This window comes from Thamnophis elegans, chromosome 8 (genome assembly GCF_009769535.1).
Source record: "Thamnophis elegans isolate rThaEle1 chromosome 8, rThaEle1.pri, whole genome shotgun sequence".
In the NCBI taxonomy this organism is placed as follows: Eukaryota; Metazoa; Chordata; class Lepidosauria; order Squamata; family Colubridae; genus Thamnophis; species Thamnophis elegans.
Window position 1 is genome coordinate 51,334,681 of NC_045548.1, and position 24,801 is coordinate 51,359,481.

Sequence of the window (24,801 nt, forward strand, 5' to 3'; positions counted from 1 at the left end):
GAAAGAAAGAAAGAAAGAAAGAAAGAAAGACCGACCCAACTGGGATGCCAGAGATTCTTCTTTTTTTTCCATGTTGTTCTTTTTTTATGAATATCCTGATTGTTTTGCATTGGGTATATTGAGCGTGCAGAGGAAAGGCTGGAACTGAATGACAAAGACAGACGAAGGACTGGAGAAACGGCAGGTACTGTGTACGACTGAAGCTTCCTACTGGAGAAAATTCTCACTCTTGTGCAGGACAAGCAGCCCCCTGGAATTTAAAGATCATCCCTGGCTGAGACAGACCCAGGCCTGCTCCTTGATAGGAAACTCCGTAACAGCTCTTTTGTTGGATTTCATGTTACCACTACTCCTGGGAGAAAAGAAGAAGAAAAAATATCCCTACATCACACCCACTCTTGCATAGAGCGTTTGCAGTAAAGTATGTGGCGGGGTGTTCCTTTCCTCTTGAACTGGAACACAGTGTAAACCAATACAAGGAGGCACAGGGCCAGTATGCAAGGAATGACAATGGCTATAGCTTTCACAGTGCTGGCTGTGTTGTCCAGTTTGATGACAATGTCTACATCATCTTGAGGGCTGTGTCGGTCTTTGTCCCGGTCTGCTGGTCCATCACAGCCCATAAAATCCTTGAGGATAGATCTAGGATATCCCGGTTCCACCCGGAGCATTTGATTGTTGAATTTCCAGTATTCTTTGCCTTTGTAGAAATATGTAAAGCCTATTTGGAAACAAATATTGAATTATTTCAATGGATTGATATTTGGACATCTCTCAGTAAAAGAACCTAATGCAAGTGAGAATGCAACTGCAATTTGCAAATGAATACAAGAACTCTGCACTTAGTCAAAATAGCATCCTGATTCTATACACTAACTTTAGAATAGATTGCTATGCAATTTTATGAATCATTTTTTCCATAAAACAATTCTTCTATTTCCATAAAATTAGACTGTTTGTGCACCAATCAACAATTCTGGTTGAGTCATGCCCTGAAGTCTAATTTGTTCAATGTGATTGAAGAATTAAGTTTTAAATACAGTTTCAAATTGACATTTGAAAATAACTTGAGTCCGATTTGCTCAAGGAGCAAAGGAATATTGGTTAGTTGTTGCAAATTATAACAGTGAGTTAGTTAAATTGCTCCCACCCTCCTGAATATCTTCCCTGTTGCATCATCATCTTTAAAATGAACTCTGAAACATAAAACAGGTGTACACAGCTTCCTATCTTCAGGAGGGAGTTAGAATTTCATCATTCAAAAGCAAGCCAGGACAATTACAGGGTGCCTAATTGCAGAAATCAACCTCTCTGCCAAAAAAAATGTAAAGATTTCACTGTTTCAGCTGAAAAATGGTATCAATCCAATAAAAACTTTCACAAGGGGTATACAACCTCCTGTTATTTATCAACTGCATGCAAACAATTGGGAGTTTTACTCAGTTTTATAACTTTGCCTCTCGCAATGTGAGAGGTAGTAAAAAAAATAAGTAGAATTAATTTGGAAAAATCACAAAAGTGCATTCCAATAATATAACAAACATATAAACAATAAGCTTTGTCTTTGAATGACAAAGAACACAAATCTTTATTTTTTTAAATCACTTATTCCAGGGGTGGCAAACTGGCAGCCTGCAGGCTGGATGCATCATGGGCAGGACATGCCTATCCCAGGTCCACAAATGGGAAATACATGTGTTAGCAATGTGATGTGGCAAGTTTGACATCTGTGCCCTATTCAAATTAAGCACCCCCACTTTTTTTTTTTGCTTTCCAGTTCAAATTTCTATGACAAGAATGTAAAAACAACTTGGCTTGGCCATTTATTAATTTTCATTATCTTTCTAAAAATTAAATGCAGGTGAAGCTGCTTTGAAATAATTTTATTTTGATGCCAATAGACACAATCTTTCCCCCATTTTTAAATGTGCTTACTAGCTTGGGTGGAATGACAAGGCTTCAAATGAGAGGTAGGAGAAAGAAAATATGTACCTTGACATATTCTGCAAGTTTTAAGTTTCTGCAGTTTCCAAATTGTTTAACAATAAGTTCCACTGAAATCAAAGAAGCTTCTTTCAAAGAATATTTTCAATATTTCATTTGAATGCAAAAATACTTTGGGTGACTGGGGTAATGGAATATCTGTTTTAATGTGAAAACTCAAAACTGTTTTGTTTTACCACTGTGGAAGGACTATGAGTTTCCATGGATAGTTTCCATTATCCTTCCATAAATCTTTTATTATGAATGCAAGTTCATTTATCGACTTACTAATTAGCTTAATAATATGCATTATTTTGACACAATCTATCTTGTTTGGATTATTTGCTTGGATTGTTCTACTCTGAATAATCATTACTATTATTACCCTATACTTTTGAACAATTACTATTATGCTGTGGTATTAGACAATGCACTTGGAATCTTGCTGAACAATATATGTTTGTTATATCCATGAAGGTGATCTAATGCAGCAAAATAATAACATCATGATGATTTTTGGGTTACTATAAGCAAACTCCCTCAGAGTCTGTCACGTATGTCCTACAAAAGCTAAGATCCTACTGGTGAGGATAAAATTCTTATTTTGGAGCAACATAATTTTCTTAAGCTGTCGGACAACATTCCTTTGCACTGATTCCCCAAACACCTTATCCTCCTTGACCTCTTAGTTGCTTCTTTTTTACTCTCCCTTGTTCAGCTCCCATCACAGTGTAGGTGTCTATGAGTCAGTCTTCAGCTGTTTGCAATAGGAGCAATACTTCCTCTCTCTTCATTCTGGTTAGTATGTTCAAAATCCGTTTTTGGCAGTTTACTATTCTTTTTCATATCTGAAGTTGGATCCTGGTTAGCCATTCCTTCAACAGGATAGAGTGGGATAGGGAGAACCAACTTTCCTTAAGGAAAATGGGAAAGTGATTTGTTTCTCCAGCTCTGCAATGCATCTCCCAATGTTGAGAGGAAACTCTACCTTCAATTGCACCGAGCTTGCTGCTTCAAGGAGGCTGTAGGCTTTTATTCCCAGTGAGCTCAATGCAGCTGTTATTTTCCCTTACAGTACTTTCAGTGTAGCCAAAATCATTGGGGTGGAGAAGTTAAAGCTTCCCTGGTGATTATAAAATGCAGCAAAGTTTGGATATTTAACGAAGTAATGTGCTGTTGGATGATTAGCACACTAAATAGAGAATTTGTACTGAATACTCCCAGGGATTAGGAAAACAGATGAGAATGATGCCACAGCACATGATGATTTAGCAAAGGATATAGTATAATACATAGGAGACATGGAGAACTGGAAACAGAAGTGTATGTGCCTCATTTGGATAGCAACTCCAGTTTCTTACATAGTTTAACCCCACACTATAGTCCTACATTCTGCTGAAACTTAGGAGAAATCTAGTTTTCTTGAAATTATTTTTTGTTTTTATGCATTGTACACAAAAAAATGCACATGTATTGTTTAAAGAGAATAAAATTGACTGTGCTAATAAAAAACACTGCTAGCATTTTTATATATTAGCAAAAAGCTTTTAAGGTAGAACAAGATCTATGAGTTAAATAGCTTAAATCTGAACATAGTCTTCTACTTCTCAGTTGGCATGTTTTCCGGCTTCCTTTCAGCCTCCTCCAACTTTCCCCTCATCCAAATGATTGAGAGCCAAAAAGATTAATGTAAGTTGCTAAACTAAAAGCAGGTTGTCTGAACCTTTTCCCCCTAAAGCGATAGGATACAGTTTCAAGTGAAATCTCTGAAGAGGAGAAGGAAATGACTTCAGGCAAAGTTTAATCACAGTTCTGTGAAACTAGGTATGGTGTTTCTCCTGTGTAACCTTGCTTGCTATGCTTGCTTAAGCTTAATGCAATAGCCAATACAATCCTGCTTTTAGGGTACAATCCGCAGCACATTTTTGGTGGGCTTCAGCAGATAACTTGTTTCTTTCTTATTCTATGAGAATCCAAAGCATTTCCTAAGTTTATCTTTTAAAAACAACCCCCCCCCCAAAAAAAAGAAATATGCTTTCTTTTTAGTTTTATTGCCAGATATTTCATTGCCAACATTTTAGAGACTGTGAAGTTTAGTGTGACTGAAGGACTGGAAAACCAATAAATATTTCTGTTATGTACCATATAGATATGAGTCTAACAGACATGTAACTATGCCTACAACATGGATAATTTGCTTTTAAAGATTGTAGGAGAGAGAGAGAGAGAAAGACAGACAGACAGAGACACACAGACACAGACACACAGAGAGAGAAAGAGAGAAGAGAGATAGGGAGGGAGGGAGAGGGAGAGAGAGATATTTGTTTTTCAAATCACTTTCCTTTTTTGAAAAAAGAAAGCAAGAAAACCTCTGTAGTTAAAAGGCTTCATTCTGAAAAGAGATTCTCTTCACGGAGAAGGCAGACTTAGAGCAAGGAACTAATTATTTCTGAGGGAAAAGCTTTTGTTAGAGCAATTGGCGATTTGTGCTAAAGGAAGGAACAATGCTTAATAAGGGAAGAAATATCACATATCATTTACAGAGAAACAAAAATATTACTGGGGACCTGTCATGGATAAAGAGAAAGAAAAGTAAATAAATCACTGATCAATTGATTGCATGTACACTGCTTGCAGCCCAACCATTGATTGCAATTAGCAATAGCAATAGCAGTTAGACTTATATGCCGCTTCATAGGGCTTTCAGCCCTCTGTAAGCGGTTTACAGAGTCAGCATATTGCGCCCACAGTCTGGATCCTCATTTAACCCACCTCGGAAGGATGGAAGGCTGAGTCAACCCTGAGCCGGTGAGTTTTGAACCGCCGAACTGCAGCTAGCAGTTAGCTGAAGTGGCTGCAGTACTGCACCACTGCACCACTGTATTTGGAAATTTAAAACTTTACAATCAAATAGCCAACAGCCCAAAGCAACAATTAATATTCATACAAAGAAGGCCTTCATAATCAAGAATATAATGCACATATTTCTGTAGTTCAATTCAGTTCACTATTTGATATTCAAAAGAATATGCAATATTGTATTTGTTAAATGGACTTATGCAAAGTCTAAGCCTCTAACTCTGTATTACGTGGTTCTAACCAAGTCCAGACTTTTAGAACATTATATTTCCATTTGGGTGGTTTGTGAAAAAAGTTCTGACCTAAAATATTTTGTTATTTGTAAAAGCAAATATTTTCTTAGCTGGAATTGGAAGGGGCTGTTTCCTTTCACAGGAAGTAAATCATAAGCTTTGCCTCTAAGCAAATGGGAAGGAGATACCAGTTCCTGGATGTCTCGCTCATCTGTAGTTGTCAGAAAATGACATTAAAAGAAATAAAACAAACTGAATCATGGTCCCAATATGGCTCCTCCCCCTCCCTCCATCTACATCAGTTACAAGCTTGACACTGAAGATGTGATTTAAGCTGAGCATCAATGCAATGCCATATATTTAGAAAAGCTTTGGGCCTATTCCAATCATTAGATATCTTAAATGTATTTATTGCACTGTTGTGGCGACCCACTTTTAACAAAGAACCCTTTGAATAAATGAGGAAGGAAGGAAGGAAGGAAGGAAGGAGCAAGCATTTGTGTTAACAAGAAGCTACATACCATTTTCTTTATGAACAAAGGCTCCCTGAGGTGATTCTGGGATACCTTTCCAGATTGTGATTGATTTGGGATAACCTGTGTCCATAGTTCTTATATCTTCACTGTATCTCCAATACCTGAGAGAAAGAATGAGGTTAGAATAAATTTTATGAATGCCTTTTTTTCAGTGTGTGAAATGAAGTACTATGTGAAATGATAATATTAGGGCAAGCTGGTTATTTCTATTTAAAGATATACTTATAAATAGTAATAAAGACATTTAAACATTTGATGATTGAATACATGTTTCCAATAAGTACATAAAAGATTAAAGATTAATCTATCCTGAGAACCAAATCAACGAGTAGTTTTATATAATTGAAACAGTTATGATACTTAGGAGTTAAATCCAGCCCTACAATGATGAATTTATACCAATGCTTTATTCAAAATTTTAATCACATTCTGAGTTAAGGTTCCCATAACACTTCTAATTCTATGTTGTACTTTTCAGAGTCTTTTTTTAAAATTCCATTGTGCAATATTTATCAGCTCGAGCAGCTAGACTCCTTACATATCTTTATTTATAAGGAAATAACACACCATTTAAAAAGAAAAAGAAAATTAGATTGCAGTCTTATATATAAGAAGTAAGTCTCACTCAGTATTTACAAGAAAATTTATGGAATTTTCTTAATAAACACTTTTTTCTAAATTATTTATATTTTTAAAAAGGAGGGTTTTTTTTTTTACTCCTATAGCTTCCTCCCCTCAGATAGTAAAAAAGATTACTCCTGGCCTTAAGTACACCCCATTAATTAGATATTCTATATATTTATTTCTCCACATTTATGTCTATCTGTATCTGGTATACATACAGTAAGAATGCAATTTGCAACTGAAAGCATTTAGTCTTATCCTCCGTAAATTTGCAATACACCTTATTTATGCAGTTCTTAAGAAGATAGATTGCCTTATTAACTGGGAGCAGAATCCTGATTTTCTTATTGGCCTCAGAGTATCTACATGTAATGAGCTCTGAAATCCTAATCAAAAGAAATATCAAATTCAGTTTCAGAGATTCTTTGTCAGTATCCATGTACATTGGGAGAAGTTCCATATAAAAGCTCTATTTGCTAAGAAACATTTCATAGGAAAAAAACATTTTTTTCTAAAAAACAACAACAGGTAATCCCTTCCCTTGGACTGCAACAATATCTTAGTATTGTTGGACTGCAACAATATCTTAGTAAACCAGACATATGACTGCAATATGCTCACATTCGTTTCTTCCTAACTCGATGATGTAATTTCTTGATCTATATGCAAAGGGTTGTGATCTGCATCCATAGTGCTTTACAATGTTTATATTTCAAAGGAATTTGAGGTATAATTGATAAAAGTAACTCTCTAAGCTTTTAATAGGGCTTTGTATGGCTGTGAAAGTTGGACCATAAGGAAGACTGAGCACCAAAGAATGGAGGCCTTTGAACTATGGTGCTGGAGAAGACTCCTGCGAATCCCTTGGACTGCAAGGCAATCAAACCGGTCAGTCCTAGAGGAGATCAACCCTGACTGCTCTTTAGAAGGCCAGATCCTGAAGATGAAATTCAAATACTTTGGCCACCTAATGAGAAGGAAGGACTCACTGGAGAAGAACTTAATGTTAGGAAAGATTGAGGGCAAAAGAAGAAGGGAACGACAGAGATGAGGTGGCTGGATGCCACCGAAGCAGTAGGCGTGAGCTTAAATGGACTCCAGAGGATGGTAGAGGACTGGAAGGCCTGGAAGAACGTTTACCATGGGGTCACAATGAGTCAGCACGACTTCACAACTAACAACAAAAATTTCCAAGTGGGAACTGCAGAAAAGAAAGCATCTTAGCACTGCATTGCTGCCTAGAATAAAAGTCCATTATATTCATGTTTTGAAAAATCATGGAAAAGAATTTATTTTTGCATCAATTAAAACAACTGGGGAAAAATAGTTTTTGGAATTTTTTCTATGCACAGAAAAATGAAAAGCTCCATAGAATACCAGGTAGTTACTATGAGGAAAAATAAAATTATGAAGTTTGGAGATTTGTATAATATGACTCATTGCATTATAGATCTTTCAGTATTTTTCCCTTGCCTTTATTCAAGGCATATTCTTGTTATTTACAGATGCAGTCATTTTGAATGCAAAAAAATTTGTCATGTTAAAGAAATGCACAGTTTCGAGAAATTAAACATTCCTTTCATTATATACAAGCAGTGAGTGAGAACCAGCAACAGTCATTTCAATGCTTAAAAAAGGCAGAAATGGAAGGTTGAAATACCTGCAAAGCAGATATGTAAGACTTTTAAGATCAAGGATCAATTAAATTTAACATGGTTTGAATAGCAGAATGCACATAGGTGAAAGTTATTTGCAGAGATTGGGTTTATTCTCACCTGTTTTATAACTCTATGATGCCTATTTTATAACATACAAGACAGTTGTTATATGTTTCATTGAAATGGCTAAAAACAGTGGTGTCAATGTTTAGCATTCACAGTCTTTCGAGGACCACAGAATAATGGGGAGGCAAATGGGAGTGACTGCCATGACCAAAAGATGCAAAACAATCCAATAAGAGGCAGAGGAATAGCAAGTTGAAATCGATATATAATTCAAGAGGTGTGAAGACCCAAATGTCTGCCTCCTGCTTAGTTGAATAAATTTAAGATTTATGCAGGGAACATGCTCCTGCATTTGTTTGATTCTTTGCGATTTGCTTGTTTGTCTGTCTGTCTGTCTGTCTGTTCCTCCATCCATCCATCCATCCATCCATCCATCCATCCATCCATCCATCCATCCATCTAGCCATCCATCCTCATTTAAACTAAAGTTTACTTTATTGTCATTGCACTTCGTAAAATGAAATTAAGTGCCACCTTCAGTGTACATTATAACTATAAAAATAAAAACACAAACACACATCCTTCACATCTTATAATAAATTAAAATTGAAAACCTGCTATTGCATTAATATTGCACTTTACTGTAGAATTCAATATACTGCCCTGGGATAGAAGCTGTTTTTCAGCCTATTTGTCCTTGTTTTTATTATCCTGTACCATCTGCCAGATGGTAATAGTTAAAAAAAAGGCGCCCAGGATGAGATGGATCTTTAAGAATGTTTTGAATTTTCTTAAGGCAGCGGGGAGCTATAAAGCTCTTCCAAAGAGGGGAGAGGCAACCAATGATCCTCTGGGTAATGACATTGACCCTCTGGAGTGCTGTCCTACCTGTCACTGTGCAATTGGAAAACCATACACAGGTGCAATAAGTTAAAATACTCTATGGTGCAGTGGTAGAAGGTCACCATAGAGAATATTTTAAAGAAATACATTGTGTTGAAAAGCTGTGAAGCTTCTAATATAATCTGCCAAAAAAAGTGCTTCAGAGCACTGGAAATTACCTGCAATGTCTACATCTTTTCCCAGGATCACCTGGAAGTAGCAGGAAAAAGATGCTGCTAATTTAAGGTATCGCAGATTGGTGCTACAATCTGTTCCCAACACATTCCTCAAAGACTGAAGTCAAAATGTTATCCAGCAATACTGTATGGTTTCTCAGGTCTATCTTTCTCCTGGGAGGTCAGAACACCTTTTCACAGCCTTTGCAGGAAGGCAATTTTCCTCCTTTGGCTTTGTTATCACCTTTTGCCTCACTTTTTTTATCCCTACCAAATCATCGCAACTAAAGAAGCAACAGTGGGCTGTTCTCAGTTCAGAAAGAACTTTGTAAGAGGCTTATATGTGCAATTAAAACCAGTGGGAGAATTCAACCTATATTACATTAAGAAGTAAAAAAAGTGGGGGGATATAAACAATATGTGCTGAAAAGCTTAGTGTGATATGGCCTTATTCCCACTAAGTGGTCAATATCCTGTAATAGCTCAATTATCTTAGCATGGCTGGTATTTTTCAAATCTCCTCCTTTATACACTTTATTGCATTTATGACCTGCTGGGTCTCATTATGCTTGTTCTGGATCTAAAAAGTAACCTTCTCACCAACAGAAGTTTTTTCTGTTATTTTCCCTTGGTTTTTTTTTTCTTTTTGGACACAGTTTTTTTTCTCTTTCTCATCACTGTATTTTAAAGAAGACCTCAACTTTGTAAAATTGTCAATGGAAAAAATTCAAATGTATAATACCTCCAATTTCAAACATACAACTAGGATGCCTAACATTTAAATAGTCCTCAAAGCATGTGGACTGAACTAATATATTAAATATATTAATATTAAAATAATATTCACATCCATAACAAGCAGATTATAAAAAGTGTTTTCTCCTCCATAGAAGTTGATGGCAATTTGCTTAATGAACTTCAGCTTCCCATTTGCTGCCTGTTTTCTGTCCACACAATTGTACACTCTGAAGCAGGGGTCCCCAACCTTTTGGACCCCAGGGACCACTAAATTCATAATTTTAAATCCTGTGGACCACTAATATGATCTGCCTAATGACTGGCTGAGTGGGCGGGTCACTGAGTGGGAGGTCATGTGACTGAGTGGGTATGGCCAACTTGATGGCGCCTCATTGGCCTCTACTTGCTCCTCCCCTCCCAGCCACTTCTCGCCTGCCTGCCCAGGCTCCTTATGGCCCCAACAGAAAGCAGATGCTGGAGCTAAGCAGCCACCATGAGAAAGAGTTGGCAAAACCTCTGGCTCAGTTCAAATTGGATCTGACCAAGAAGGAGGCTGAGCAGAAGAACCTCACCAAGGATTATGAGCATAGGCTTTCTAAGCAGATGAAAGACCTTTAGGACTGCAAGGCCAGGTACCAGGACATGGAGGCTAAGTGGGCTGAGATGGTCAGCCAGTTCCAGGCCATGATACATTCCCACTATAAAAAGGCCCTCCAGCTCTTTTCCTCCAGTGGTGCTTCCTTCCAGTCTTCCCTTCAGCTTCCCCCCGTACCAGGAGGCTGAAGCAGACCCCAAGTCAGAATTTCTGCCGTTTCATTTCTAAAAATTGGATTGCTATCCTCTTAATAAAATCATGCAAGTCAAACTCAAACAAGAAAACAAATTGGTGAGATTGTTGAAAGTAATGCAAGATTTGACCAATGTTGAAGTTAGAAGGCAGAATAGACAACTGCACCTGTAAGTATCCCAAAGTCAAATGACCATCTATATAAGCGCATCTAGTATAACTAAACTGGCTTAATCTTTACTGCTCAACACTAAGCAAATGATAGACAGAGCTCAACTAAAAAAATAGGCAAACTGTAAAAAGTTTGATTTAATTGAAGACAACGTTCCTTATGTTCCTTTGGAAGTAAATTAACAGTATATCCATGCTGTTAGATTTTCTAGTCATTAGTGCAGGCTCACGATTGCAGATCTCCACTTATGTCTTTCTCCTATCTCCAACCCATGTAAATGCAATTTTCACCCATTTTTCTTGTTCCAGGTTGAAAGTACTGACTTCCTACTTGTGCCAGCTCCAGTGCAACTATGTGGTGTGCTTTCTGTGCTTTATTTTGTTCTAAGAAACCTTTGAAGTTTGATTGGCAATCATAACCCTAACCCTAACGGTAGAAATGCCAGCTTTTCTTCAAGAACACCTAATGAAGTTTTCATTACAGTTGTAACATTTGGTAGACATATAGCATGTTCCCAACTCAGTTTGGAACCTGATAGAAATATGTTGTTGTTTGTGTGTGATTTTTTTAAAAAAATATTATTTTTCCTTTCCTATGTGCTACCTCTTCATATGCCTTTTTTTAAAAAAAAAAAATAAGTCTATCAACAATGTACTGGTGGATTAATTAAGTAAAGAAATGCCAACTGGAAAAGTATATAGGTAACTCAAGGGAAGAAAATAATAATTTAAAAAAACAGCTGTGCAATTCTTCTACATTTCAAACTGGGGATACTTCAAATATTATATGAACCAAACGTCCAAAATAAAACACAAGCAGCAACAAAGCTTCCTGTAGAAAAGCTGAGAAAATACAACAAAGAATACTTATTTTAAAGGGTTTTTTTTAGCCTGGCTATATGTATAACTGAAACTTTAACGTCATATATAAAATTAATGTCAGCCCTAGAAGCCACCTTTCTTGTTGGAGCTTCAGGATTCCCACATTTAGTACCTGGGAAAATGAAAGGGGGAGTTGCAAGGAGTGGTGGAGGATTAGCCATAACAACATTTCTTTCTCTGGGAATCAAGGACATTCGGCCTGCACCTGGATGGGAGTGACTGGGGGTTGTCTCCAGTTGGGACGGTGAGTTGATTGGACCATGTGATGGACTTGTGGGTGCAGGGGATGGATCTTTGACTTTCTTTTGGGCAGGGAAAACCCAGAACTCTCAGATTTGGGTTTTCCCAGATCCACCAATATGATATCTTTAATAAAATGGAACTTTGAGGAACTTCAAGCCTCAGAAATTTCTTTCATTGGGTGTGTTACTTGGAACGCTGACATTTAATTTTACTCTGCATATTCATATATTTATATCTGTGTTTATTTGAGTAAATCTTAACTGCACAATGCTCAGCAGCAAAATGATAAATATTAGTGTTGCCATCGGAAACACTAATAGTGCCAAATAAATATTCCATATTTCAGAATATGTATTAATACTAATAATGAAGGAGAGCAGCAAGGCATGTAAATAGTATGGTTGTTCCTTCCAGAATGAACACACTCACCTGTCTCCTTTGAAGAAGTAGGTTTTCCCAACATCCTCCCACCAAATTGCTGAATCAATACCATGGGGAGGAATCCCACTTCCTAATGATATCAAATCATGAGGATACCCTGGTTGGAGGGTGGTATCTTTGAAGATCCAGAACTTGTTACCTGTGCAAGAGAAACAAAACACTATATTAAGCTTTCTACAGAAATTCTGACTAAGAAGCTGAAAGATTATTTTTTACCAGAGCTCAATGTGTTGCAATCTTGTAATGACATAAATAGGATGAGGACTAGGTCCATGACACAAATACATAGATGGGCCAAAGAGTCCATATTATATTGCTATGTAGCTCAGTGGTGCATTTCCAATTTTTTTTTATTATTGGTTCGCTTGCGCGACGCTTCTGTGCATGCGCAGAAGTATCCGGTTGGGTGGGCAGAACCTTCCACCACCATTACTACTAGTTCACTCGATCCAGGCCAAACCGGGAGCAACCGATCTGTGATGTAGCTGCAACCGTCTTGGTGGATTGTAGTTTCAGCTGGCTCTTCTATTTTGCAATATTCTGCAAGTTTCCATGAAATGGATAACTTTGCCAAAACATGTCCATCTTTAGAATTTCACTTATCTCCAAAAACCCAAATTTTTATGCAGCCAAACAGAAGCAAGTTGTCACTTTATAGGTCAGACATGCTCCAATTGCATACTACAGGATATATTTCCTATACCTGTTGCTTTAGAAACTGACAAGTATAAAAATGGGACCCCAAACACTTCTCCTTATGCTTAGCAAGTTATATAGGAGGCCTTGCTACATGAACACATATTCACCCTTAGGCACTGTTTTCTATCAACAGTTTGAAATGAATTTTTGTTTCTCCCTATAGACTAAGGATCAGATCTGTGCTAGAACCATTGTGACAGAAAAACATGAAAAATATTTCTATTTTATAGATGTTCCACAGTAGTATTATATAAAGGATAAAAAAAGAAAATGCAAGGAGGAAAGGGAAGGGAGAAAGGGAAGGAAAGTCTTTTTCTGATTTACAGCGTCTCTTTTTAACACACATTTAATTAGGAAATATGTTAAAGCTTTATTCCTTTGCATGCTGAGTGGTAGAATAAATCTTTCATCAACTTCTCTATCATCCACTTTTTTTTTTACAAATGCATCCCTTTTTATTCAAGACTTCAACATAATCACTCAAAGACCTCTTCTCAAAATTCTCTCTTGAAAATAAAAAGTTTTGTTACACCTGTTTTCTTGCAGACAATAAACCTTGTATTCGAAATACCTTGCTTTATTTGCATGTCTTTGTAGAATATGATTAAAAGGAAGAAGAAAGGAAAGGCATAATAGCATCCATTACAGCAGAAGTAAACAGCATTTGGTGGTATATTAAATCACAATATAGTTTTCTTATACTGCACAAAGGAAGGAAGGGGAAGGAGGGACAATTCACCTTGACCAAAGAAGCAGGCTATATTCAGAAACCTTTTCTTTTGCATCTCAAGGATCCTAGAAACATACTCCTATTCCAAAAATATTATTTCAGTAGAGCATAATCACATTCAGGGTGGGGAGGAAACATTTTAGAAAATATCCACTGCAGATCAAGGATTTTCTAGTCTCGTTGCTGCACAATTTCCTAAAGGTACTCTTAAAGACAAATCTTTGTGAATTATTAAAAGATCCAGTGAAAACCCAGGCCATTTTTTTTTCTTAAGGATTGACACTGCAAATTCATTTCATATTAAGCTATTGGCTCCCTTTACCAGTAAAATTGATACTTCAGCTTTTGGTTAGCAATTTTTCTAAACTGTATACTGACAATAGCTAATGCTTGTCCAGTTTCCTTCTTGGTGGGTTTCTAGGTGGGCTTAAGCTGGGGCCCTGTCCAACTACTGAGCCTTGAGCTCTTCGCAAGTGGGCTGCAGAAGCAGTGGGCAGTGGGCAAGGACGCGAGCAGTGGGTGACCACTTGTACAGTGGACTTGTGCAAATGGAGTTCCATCTGTGCACGCTTGCCTGCCACTCATGCAGAATCATCCCCTCCCGCTGATCCTCAAAGCCAGAAAGGGGCTCTGGATTTATGGATTGAAATGAACAAATTTTAACAACTACAATAAATTTCTTAAAATATTGATTTTTTTTTTCAGTCTTTTTTTTTTAAAGAAACTTTGGAGGAATTTGGAAGGCCAATTACTTCCACTTCCCCCTGGCTGAAATCATGTCCCTAAAATGTAACTTTTGTTGCAAAATGTTGGCAATATAAATTTAGGAATGCTCAGAATAAACCAGCTTTATCTGTGGGTTGTACAACTCTATTTTAAAATAAAATGGAATTGGTGGTGGGTCTCTCATGTTTAGTCAGAACTTAAATAACAGACAGGATGTCCCAAGGATGTGGTTGTTTTTAAAAGATGTTTCTCTTCTCATCTAAGAAAGTTTTTCCGTTCTGAACTTGAGCTGAAGAAGCTTCTTGCATGAAAAGTGAAACGTCTTCAAGGAAAAATAAAATCCAGTTGCCTTTTGAAAAAGCACCTTTGGGACAACCATAGCTGATGAATGACTGAGAATCTCCATAGACATTTAACCAATACAATCTTTTCCACCCAAGAACTCACGTGAGTATTCAGAAGCTTCATCTACATTGTTTTCTTAATCTGCTCTACTCTGTCCTTTTCTAGATGGATACACTGACCTTGATTTCAACTCACTGTAGTCTAATGTTCTAAGCATGCAGACATTCTTTTCTACATTATTTAAGAAATACAAAAACCCACCCACAAGACTTTGTTTGAGATCATACAGAATAAAACAGAATGTTTAAAATACAGTATGATCTTTCTTTTTGTTGTAAATTGTTGAAAACATTGAAGAGTTGGGTGGCCTTGAAATTAAATTAAATAAACAGACAAATGGCTGGAAAATTGGCTTGGTGAATCTCAGAGTCCTTGAAACCTTTGATTTATATATGAATGTTATTATCTATGGAAAATAGATAATATAGCTAGAGCTATATGGTGCTATATGCTGATATATTCATTCCCAGTGCTTGGGCTTGAATCAACTGTTCCTTAATCAGCCTTTTTCCCCTTTGTATTAATTTCTAGGTTGCTGATGGATTTCAGGAACATGGCTGTTTTATTTCTGGATGCATACATTGTACATTTCATCCTAACATGTGTAAAATCATGGAAATAGAACAGTCTTGTTAACCTTCCATTATAGAAGCATTATAAAGTAATGGAATTATATAATTCCGATCATTTCTTTTCCTCTGCCATTTAACTCTAAAAAGATTAAACTTTAAAAGGTAACTGAATATATCTTACTTTGAAACTGGTGAACAATGTCAACAGTAATTACTTATTTGCAAGTTTTCTCTTGGGTTCACACTGAGATATATTATGCATGCACTAGATAAAGGGTTTATTTTGCCTCGGCTGTCAACATTATCTGTAGTGCAGACTATATACAAGAAACCCAAACAGAACTGAAGCTTTTCTTAAAAGAAAAGTTTATTTTTTGTTTCTTAAGCTCAAGAAGTCAACACTGACAGATTTCGGTTGAAGGATGAGGTCATGAATAGAGAGCCATATTTTGGATGAGTTTGAGTAAGGAAACTGAACAAAAGCTTTCACATTCAGAACTGAACGCTAAAGGATTTAAAGACAAGAAACAACCCAAACTGAACTGAAGTTAAAGAATGAAACTGAGCCTAATTCAACCATTATGCTACACATTTCTGCTAGGTGGGTTCTATATAAGACATATTTTAAATTCTGCATGATTTTCCCTTTTGCGAAGCAAGTTGAATAGGTACAGCATACTATTGTTATGCATCTTAGATTTCAACTTGCATTATTATATGTACATGTATTTTCCAAAAAAAGGTCACAACTATTTCCTCTATAGTATAAATCTGTTGAAAAGCACAAAATATTGTCAATTAAAAATAACTAGAATCTATGTATCTGACCTGAAAGGTAGATTTAAGTGACAGTAGGTAGTACAATGCATAAATTAAGTCTCAGTTTAATATTAGGTGAACACTACAAACCAACAAGTATAAGCAAGTAACAGTTATTCCTGACCAAATTACTGTTCAGGTTGTATAGGAGGGATCACATACCTAGCTAGGTTATTATTTTTCTTATATCATAAATATTGGCATGGTTCATTTCATTACTGTTACAGCATCTTCCTCTATTTTATAATTAGGCATTATTTGATTCTTATCCATATCCTGTCTGTATATTTTATCTTGCGAAATATATCTGTCAGCAATGGCATCAACAGTGTTGAGAGTCATGGCAGTTGGGGTGTGAATTTTTCTACAATTTTATTTTGCTGCATTTAGCTTGGTACAAGTTTTAAGTGGCAGATGCCTTTGACAGTTCACTTTTCGCACTGTTTAAAATCTGTGTCACACTAAAAGAACTTCACAATCTTGTATATCTAATGTTAAAAAGCAGTTACATACTTCTGTAGCATTTCTTGTTCCTTTCAGAAGAGAAAGCAGTCCTGAATCAAATAAAAGAACATCACTGCCTTTTAAGAAATTATTCATATTATACCACCTATTTGCAGAAAGTTTGGGCAGTATGGCCATAAGGTACTGTTGAAGTTTATGTCATATAAAAGTTTTAAAAAGACTTTACTAAGAGATTATACTTTCAAGTGAGCTGTCAATTTTTTTGATTTTGGTACTCAAATATCAATGGAAAATATAAGATACATAAAATGTTTACACACAGAGAAACACACACACACACACTTTCTAAATTTTGAAATTAAATAAACCTTTCATTTTATAGAAAGACCATGCATCTTAAGATGGGCTATGGCATAGTACAAATCTAGTATGCATTCAAGAATTTTACCCGCTCTATCAAATTTTCTATTAGTTAAAAAAATCTGTTTAAAAACTTCCTTGTTATGATTTTGTAATCTTGTGGGTATACTGTATACAGTATATAGCAACTGCTATATCCTTTTGTATGAATCTTCTTAAAGTATATATTTTTTGTAAAACATATCTAAAACATGAATATTTTTTTCTAACAACTCTCTCAAATGCATGCAATTTTGGATTCAGCTTATCAATCAGTAAATATTTTGAAGTAAATGTTTGTGGAATCTTCATTCTGGAAAAGATCCCAGTTTAATTAAACAATTTTCTTAGAAAAAAAAGACGGTAGGTTTCTACTGCATTCCTAATTTGAAATTAGATCTAAAAGATGAGCTATTGTATCACACTAAAGTTACAAAGTAAATTTATTCTGAGTTACACACAATCTGCATAATAATGCTGCATAATATTTAACTTTAATTAAACCCATTATTGCACTGTATGTATATCCATATACTCATATATACTACATATATCCTAAACTAATTTCACATTACTACCTGGTCATTTTGCCAGTACAAATAAAGTGAAATGATGTTTGCTCATGAATATACATGTATACCTTCTCCAGAGAAAATTTCACTTACAAAATGTCTCGTGTCTCTTCTTTTCTGCCCCAAAATAAGCACCATGGGAGATGACTTACCCACTTACCTTAGGGCCCCAAACAGCCAGGCCTCCCATGCCCTGACACCTATGTGCCTATTATGTCCAACCATGAAGGAGGCTGTGTGGCTCATTGTGCCATTGTGCGCATGAGTGGCAGCACTGGTGCAACAAGCCTTATGGAGTTCTGCTATGAGTGGCTGCCACGGTGCAATGCACTACATGGTGTCTGGCCACAAGCAGGTCTGGCCACAAGCAGCCTCAAACAGCTGCAGAAGTCAGGCAGTAGTGCAACAGGTGTTGGGGTGTGCGAGCCCTCACTACAGCAGTCCTAAGGTAAGAGGGTGTGGGCACATGGAGCAGCTCCATCCCCCCAACCCCACCCTAGTTTGTTTTTACGCCTGTGCCTCGCCCCAGCTTGTACAACCGATGGTGGACAGGTTTTTAACTGGGAATTATTTTGGGGATAGGGTTTTATATTAGGCACAGGCATGAAAATCAGGATAGGGCTTTGTTTTCACGATAGGTTATATTTACGGGAAATACAATGTCTGTGCGTGCGTGTGTGTGTTGTGTGTGTGTGTGTAATTCCAGATTTCATATATTCTTTAAGAAAGCTTCTGCAGAAAAGACTTATTAAAACATTTAGCAATAGCAATAGCAGTTTAGACTTATATACCGCTTCATAGGGCTTTCAGCCCTCTCTAAGCGGTTTACAGAGTCAGCATATTGCCCCCAACAACAATCCGGGTCCTCATTTTACCCACCTTGGAAGGATGGAAGGCTGAGTCAACCCTGAGCCGGTGAGACTTGAACAGCCGAACTGCAGAACTGCAGTCAGGCTGAAGTAGCCTGCAGCGCTGCCTGCGCTACCTCGGATCATTTAATGATCCCATGGAGTTCAAAGAATAAATGAAAATCATTTCTGAGTAAGTATAAACAAAAATCAGTGGTACTAATAATACAAGAATAGTATTAAAATGAATAGCATTTTTTTCCCACTAGGCCATGATTTTTTTAAAATAAAAGATATAATTTAATAATACTTATAAAATGGTATTACTTATTTATGGCACTATTAGATTAGGCTACATTTCCATAAACTAGAAAGGAAAATTTATTTACATCAGAAATATTAAGATATGTACTATATATACATAGAAAGAAATACTTGATCAGATATCTGGCCCTTTTCCCAAAAATGAAAAAAAGAGAAACTCTTATTACTTATGACATCTTTTTGAAGGCTGGAATAGGTCCTCAAAATAGCAAAGACATTTTTCACAAAAATTAAACATCTGGAGCTGAAAGCATCCTGATTTTCTTAAAAGTCTGAAAACGGAAGATCACATCTACTGCTAAATTGCCTTAAAAGTTCTCCAAGTGCTCCCCAGGGAAAACCAAGCCAAACCAATTACACATGGCATGAATGAGGGGAATATATCAAATAGCAAATGTCTTTTGTTTTCAGCTTGGAACAAAACAATTCCTCTCGAAACATTGGAATATTCTGAGCTGCGACTGTTCTGTCAGAATAAACTCAAAACAGCTTGATTCTTTTTTCTTCTGATTAAAATTCTCAAAACACACTTGTTTTGGACTCAGAATCTTGAAATTTCTCTGTGGTATCAATGCTATACTCACAGTATAAACGCTAACAGTATGGACCCTTCTCTTCTATAAATCCTCTGGAGCTACCCATCAGTTTTGCTTCTTGCCTTGGTATGCAGCCAGGCAGTTTTCATTGTACCATCTATTTTCTAGGGAGCATCCTAGCACACAGACTCTACTGGTTTTGTCATAAATTAAAAGAAAATAGAAAGGGAAAAATGAAATAAATTATACAGCACTTATCTCCTATTCCTGTAATTCTGAGACATGTGGTCAATGAATTCCAACTCCTCTTTCAACCAAATGTCATTTTAATGTATGCCGAGTAGTGTACATTCAAAGTAACAATAAAGTCATGGCACGACATAACCGTGAACATCAAAAGCGTGCCGACAACACCGCGGCGCTAAAACCGCGATGTCAAAAGCGCACCCACAACAGCGCGCCGACAACAGCGCGCCGACAGAAGCGCGATTTACCTTAAGGTAAGGTTTAGGATTAGGTTTAGGGTTATTTTTAGGGTTATGTTACAGCACGCTTCTGTCGGCGCGCTGGTTGTCGGCACGCTTTTGTCGTGCGCTTTGACGGTGTGGTTTTGTTCACCGCACTTTAGTCACACGCGCTTTAGTCTACCGCGGTTTTGTGGTGGAACCAATAAAGTTATTCTAAGTTTCTGTCTACTCTACCCAAGAAGCTTCTTCAGTTCTAACTGACTGGTTGGGAATTGAAGGATTTATACTGTTTATACTTCACAGAATGTACACCTTTCCATTCCACACCAGTCAGTTAGAAGTGAAGAAGTTTCTTGGATGAGAAGTAAACATCTTCAAAGAAAAAAACCAAGAAAGTCCAGTTGCCTTTGGAAAAATTACCTTTGGATCACTTCCTTAATTGCTTGGACGAAAATCAATCTCACAAGAGATAAATGGAATCAAACTTTATTTAAAAAACGAATGTAAACATTCCTTTCCAATTTTATGTAGTTTCATATAAAATAGTTGATAGTGGAGAGGAAAAAGGGATGATTAAATCAAGACAGCATCTTAGAAAAATCCATAATACAAAAAACAAACAAACCTCAAACCCAATATAATGACTTAAACACATTGAAGCAGTAATGAAATGTGGTGCATTTTTAGCTCTTTCTGTTTTCTACAATATGTGTTCTCAGCATTTGTGTTCCACACCCTTATGTGACACTCTCCACCCATAATTAGCTGGCAAAAAGGTACCTTTCCATGTTAACTATTTATTAAGCAATAAAAATAAAAAGAAGTTTCTCAAAGCTGCACTACTTACATTCTTGGGATAGAAGCCTTCAAGTTAGGGGGTGAAGAGAAATTCAAAGGTAGCCAGAGCAATTTTCAAGAGATTCCAGTACCACCCAGCATGCTGTCTTAACCAACCCTTTAAGCTACAATGAGCCACTCATTATAACAGTTAAAGTTGAGAGTTTCATCTAATCCCTTACTGTGTTGCTATAAATGTACCTTATTTAACAAATACTTTATGAGTAATTATATTCTACATGAGTTTTCAATCCCAGTGAACAGGTTGTAATGATAAACTAGTATTTATTCAGTAGAATGTATAATTTTCACATTAAACTCAAATTAGATGCATATTTAAAGTTTTAATTTTAGGCAACAGCTGATGCTTGGTGAAAAACTGAGGGTGGGGAGAGGAATACAAAAAACTTCATTGCACATGCCATATTTTTGGTCTTTATGAAATTTTTAATTACGAAGGAAATTTGCATGAGAACAGGAACATTGTTAATACTTTCATTTCCCACATGAATTGGTAATGGCAGATAAATCACTATGTAACACAGATTACATGAAAAGCAAGACAAATAACTAATGCCCAATATAACTAATTCTGATTAAAATGGACATGACATATGAAATAGCAGGGACCACAGGATGGCACATGATCTCTCCTTCTCACCTATATAAAACTTTGCTCTTCTAAACTTTGGAAAAGTAACTGATTTGTTGGGTTCTTTCAAATGGGAGAAAGAAAGTTCATCAAGTAGTCGTAAGGTGACATAATTTTGTCCCCTAAAATGATCTTGGATATTGTACAATATAACTATGGATTAAAGTTAGCTACTGCAAATTGAACTAACTAATTTCTGTAATGACACACATGATATAAAAGCACATTAAACGGTCCAATTTAAAAATTGCCATTATTATCCACTGCTCAGGTCGGTAGGATACAGATTTCAAAAAATCAATAAAGTATAAGGATTATAATAGAAATTGGAAATGTATCCTTATGGCAAATGTAGTGCAGTAAAAAAAACTTTTGTTAATGTCTAGGATCTTACAAAATGTCATAATGTCAGAACGTGAAATTTTAGGGAATAAGAAATCTTCTGAATGTTCCCTAACTTGAAAGATTCACAGTTCCAATTCTCAGATGTGCATTACTTTATTAGAAATAAGCAAAATTGAATTTTACTTATTTACAGTTCACCATGTGACTTAGAAATAATGAATAAGAATAATTTAAAGTCTTTATGTTTCTTTGGTCAAAGTCAGTATTCACAGCTGTATCTAAAAAATAATAGAACAAAGTAGTTATACTGGAAAGTAAAATATCTTTTTTAACAAATAAAGGAGGATGCAATTTAAATTAGGAATATTGTATTTGTATAACTGGGATTCCTCCCACCCCACTTTTCATGCATTCAACCAGAGGTGGTATTCGGCCAGTTCTGACAGGTTCTGGGACAACTGGTAGCAGAAATTTAACCTGAAGCAGCTTTGGCTATCATTCAGAGAGATATGTTTTATTTTGATCTAAATAAGTACTTCCTGTGCATGTTTATGTATTCAGTTAATAATATTTTCACTACATTTAATCTATCTATCTATCTATCTATCTATCTATCTATCTATCTATCTATCTATCTATCTATCTATCTATCTATCTATCTATCATCTATTCTTCTATCATCTCTGCATAGGCCTTTCTTCCCACTTAGAATAATGATAAGATGCTAGTTTAAACAGTTTCTTAGTAGAATTTTATAATGAGAGCATTATTTTTAAACTTCTTACTTTAAAGAAAACAAAGTTCCCATCACTGTTTCATAAACTGCATCAATGCTTGGAGGCAGTCCCCTCCAGAAGTAGGTAATCTGCATGGGGTATCCATCCATCACCCTGTTATTTCTGACTCGCCAAAACCACTGATCCTGGAAATAAGCAAATGAACTTCTGATGATATTTGGAGGCATCCATAATTATCACAATAGTTATTGAGATACAACTTTCATTAGCATTAAGTTGGACAACAATTTTAATGTTTCTCTGCTTCTCTGCTTAGCCTTGGCATTCCCCACCACTACCACCACCACCAGTACAAACTGGAATAATATTTCCTACTCAAGTTAGAAAGGAAGATTATTTTCTTTATCTCTTCCCATTTCCATGACTTCACACTTAATCAGGGTGAATGCTTATAAACTTCTTGCAGACTTGGATTATGGGCCAATTGTAATTTGCATTAATTATGATCAGAGCAAATGGAAATACACTGTGAGATTTATTCTGAAGTTGAAGCAAGCTGCCTCTTTGAATAATTTTGTACAAAAGTTTGTACAATTTTGACTAAATTTATTCCTCCATCCCTTTTAATGTTGTGAGTTTTGTGTATGTTTTTCTTTAATGTTTTTTTATGTATACTTAATCTAATTCATTAGTTTGTTGATAAACAGTTTTATTTACAATACCTGAGGCATTAGCTTTATTTAAAAATATACATACATGAACACTTCCACATACTTTACCCATGTAAATTTAGAAATTGCTGGTACAGTCTGTAATTGATCCACCAATTCTTTCTCTCCATTTTTACAGTTTTACCATCTGTTGCATGCATAATGATACTTGTATAGGTATTGATCAAAATAAAACAAACATATTAAATAACTAATGTTATTTTATTAACATTGTACAGTGACCCGTATGTGAACTACTAGATAAAGTGGCCACAATATGTACATATTTTCCATATATTTGTTTTCAACTTTTTGAAATCTTATAGATGAATAATAATCTTTTGGGCTATATGTTTTGATTATAAATACTAATCTATTCTCTCATTAATTCTCTCATTACTTTGAAAAACCTAAAAATGGTCTCTGTTGCAAAACATAAACCTCACTCAGAGGACATTGACTGAGATGAGTGGCCATAGAAATTAAACAATGAATGAATGAATGAATGAATGAGAATGAATGAATGAATATGGTTGAATGAATGAAATGGTTGAATTCATTGGTTTATATTGTGAATGCCATATTGCAGTTATCCCTCGTGTTGAACATCCTTTGCTTTTCTGGAAGAAGGTGAGAGTAAGGTTGATTTGCCCAGCCCTGAATAGTACCAGAAAAAAAGACTGATAAAGAGAACAATATTGGTAGCTGTAGTAACTCCTCATATTTGTAAAAAATGGAATTGTCTTCATCATGTTAGATATGAATTCTAATAGTACATTTGATATTCACAAATATGTATTATATATTTACAGTAATGCAAATAGTTCTTTGTGATGGATATTCTTAGGACATCCTTTACTATCCTAGTACACTTAGATATACTACATTACAGGCCTGTATGGTAACCACAGGACTAGAAAAGGCATTTATAATTAGATGAATTAATCATGTCTCTTGCATGTGATAATGTATTTAAATAAAGCATGTTTGCAATTAGTTCCATGTGATAGTTACTGATTAATTCTTTAATTCTTTTCAAATAAAAGTTATAAACTTACAAAAACAAAACTTTAAATTGAGTAATTTCTATAAACAATTATGTTAAGCCTGACATACAATAACTGAGATCTTCTGGTCTAAGCATCATATTCAGTTCAGTAAAGGAACAATATATGTGGCTCTGTAGATGTGTCTGTGAGGGTATGTAGATGAGAGTGGGGTAAACAGAACTAAGTACTCCTTGAAGTCCATTCATCAGTTTGCTATAGATATTTTGTTTTTTGTAGATCCACAGTGTTCAAGGAAAACAACAAAACATTTTATGTTTTCTGTAGCTTCAGATGTGTCTTTTAACTATTGATTTCCAAATTTGAAAGTGCTGAAGATATTGGTATCCTTAGTGTCTTCTAAGCCCAAATTATTAAAAACCATACTGATTTCTTTTTCTTCTAAAATATTATTGAATCCAATTTCAGGGAATGCTTTTTTTTTTTTTTTTTAAAAAAAAGTCTGATCCTTCTGTCTGGAATTCTAGGGATATTCATCTTCAATAAATTTACTTCCATTTTTTCTCCAGCAGTCTCAGCTGTTAGTACATTTGAAAGTGTATCAGTGTGCAAAATGTATTGGTATGAGCAAAGCACCTTTCATAAAGCAATCAAACAACATTAATATTCTGA

General features: G+C 35.8%; 1 protein-coding gene across 1 annotated transcript in view; it reads right to left on the reverse strand.

Annotated features, from left to right (window-relative positions):
* Positions 1-352: 352 nt before the first annotated feature.
* MMP16 (matrix metallopeptidase 16) overlaps positions 353-24,801 on the reverse strand; it is a 90,341-nt gene continuing 65,892 nt past the window's right edge. The window contains 6 exon segments of the mRNA XM_032223050.1: positions 353-721; positions 5,597-5,712; positions 12,268-12,418; position 20,796; positions 22,461-22,492; positions 22,495-22,597. Of these exon segments, the coding sequence (XP_032078941.1) occupies positions 387-721; positions 5,597-5,712; positions 12,268-12,418; position 20,796; positions 22,461-22,492; positions 22,495-22,597 (738 nt within the window). The 3' untranslated portion in view covers positions 353-386.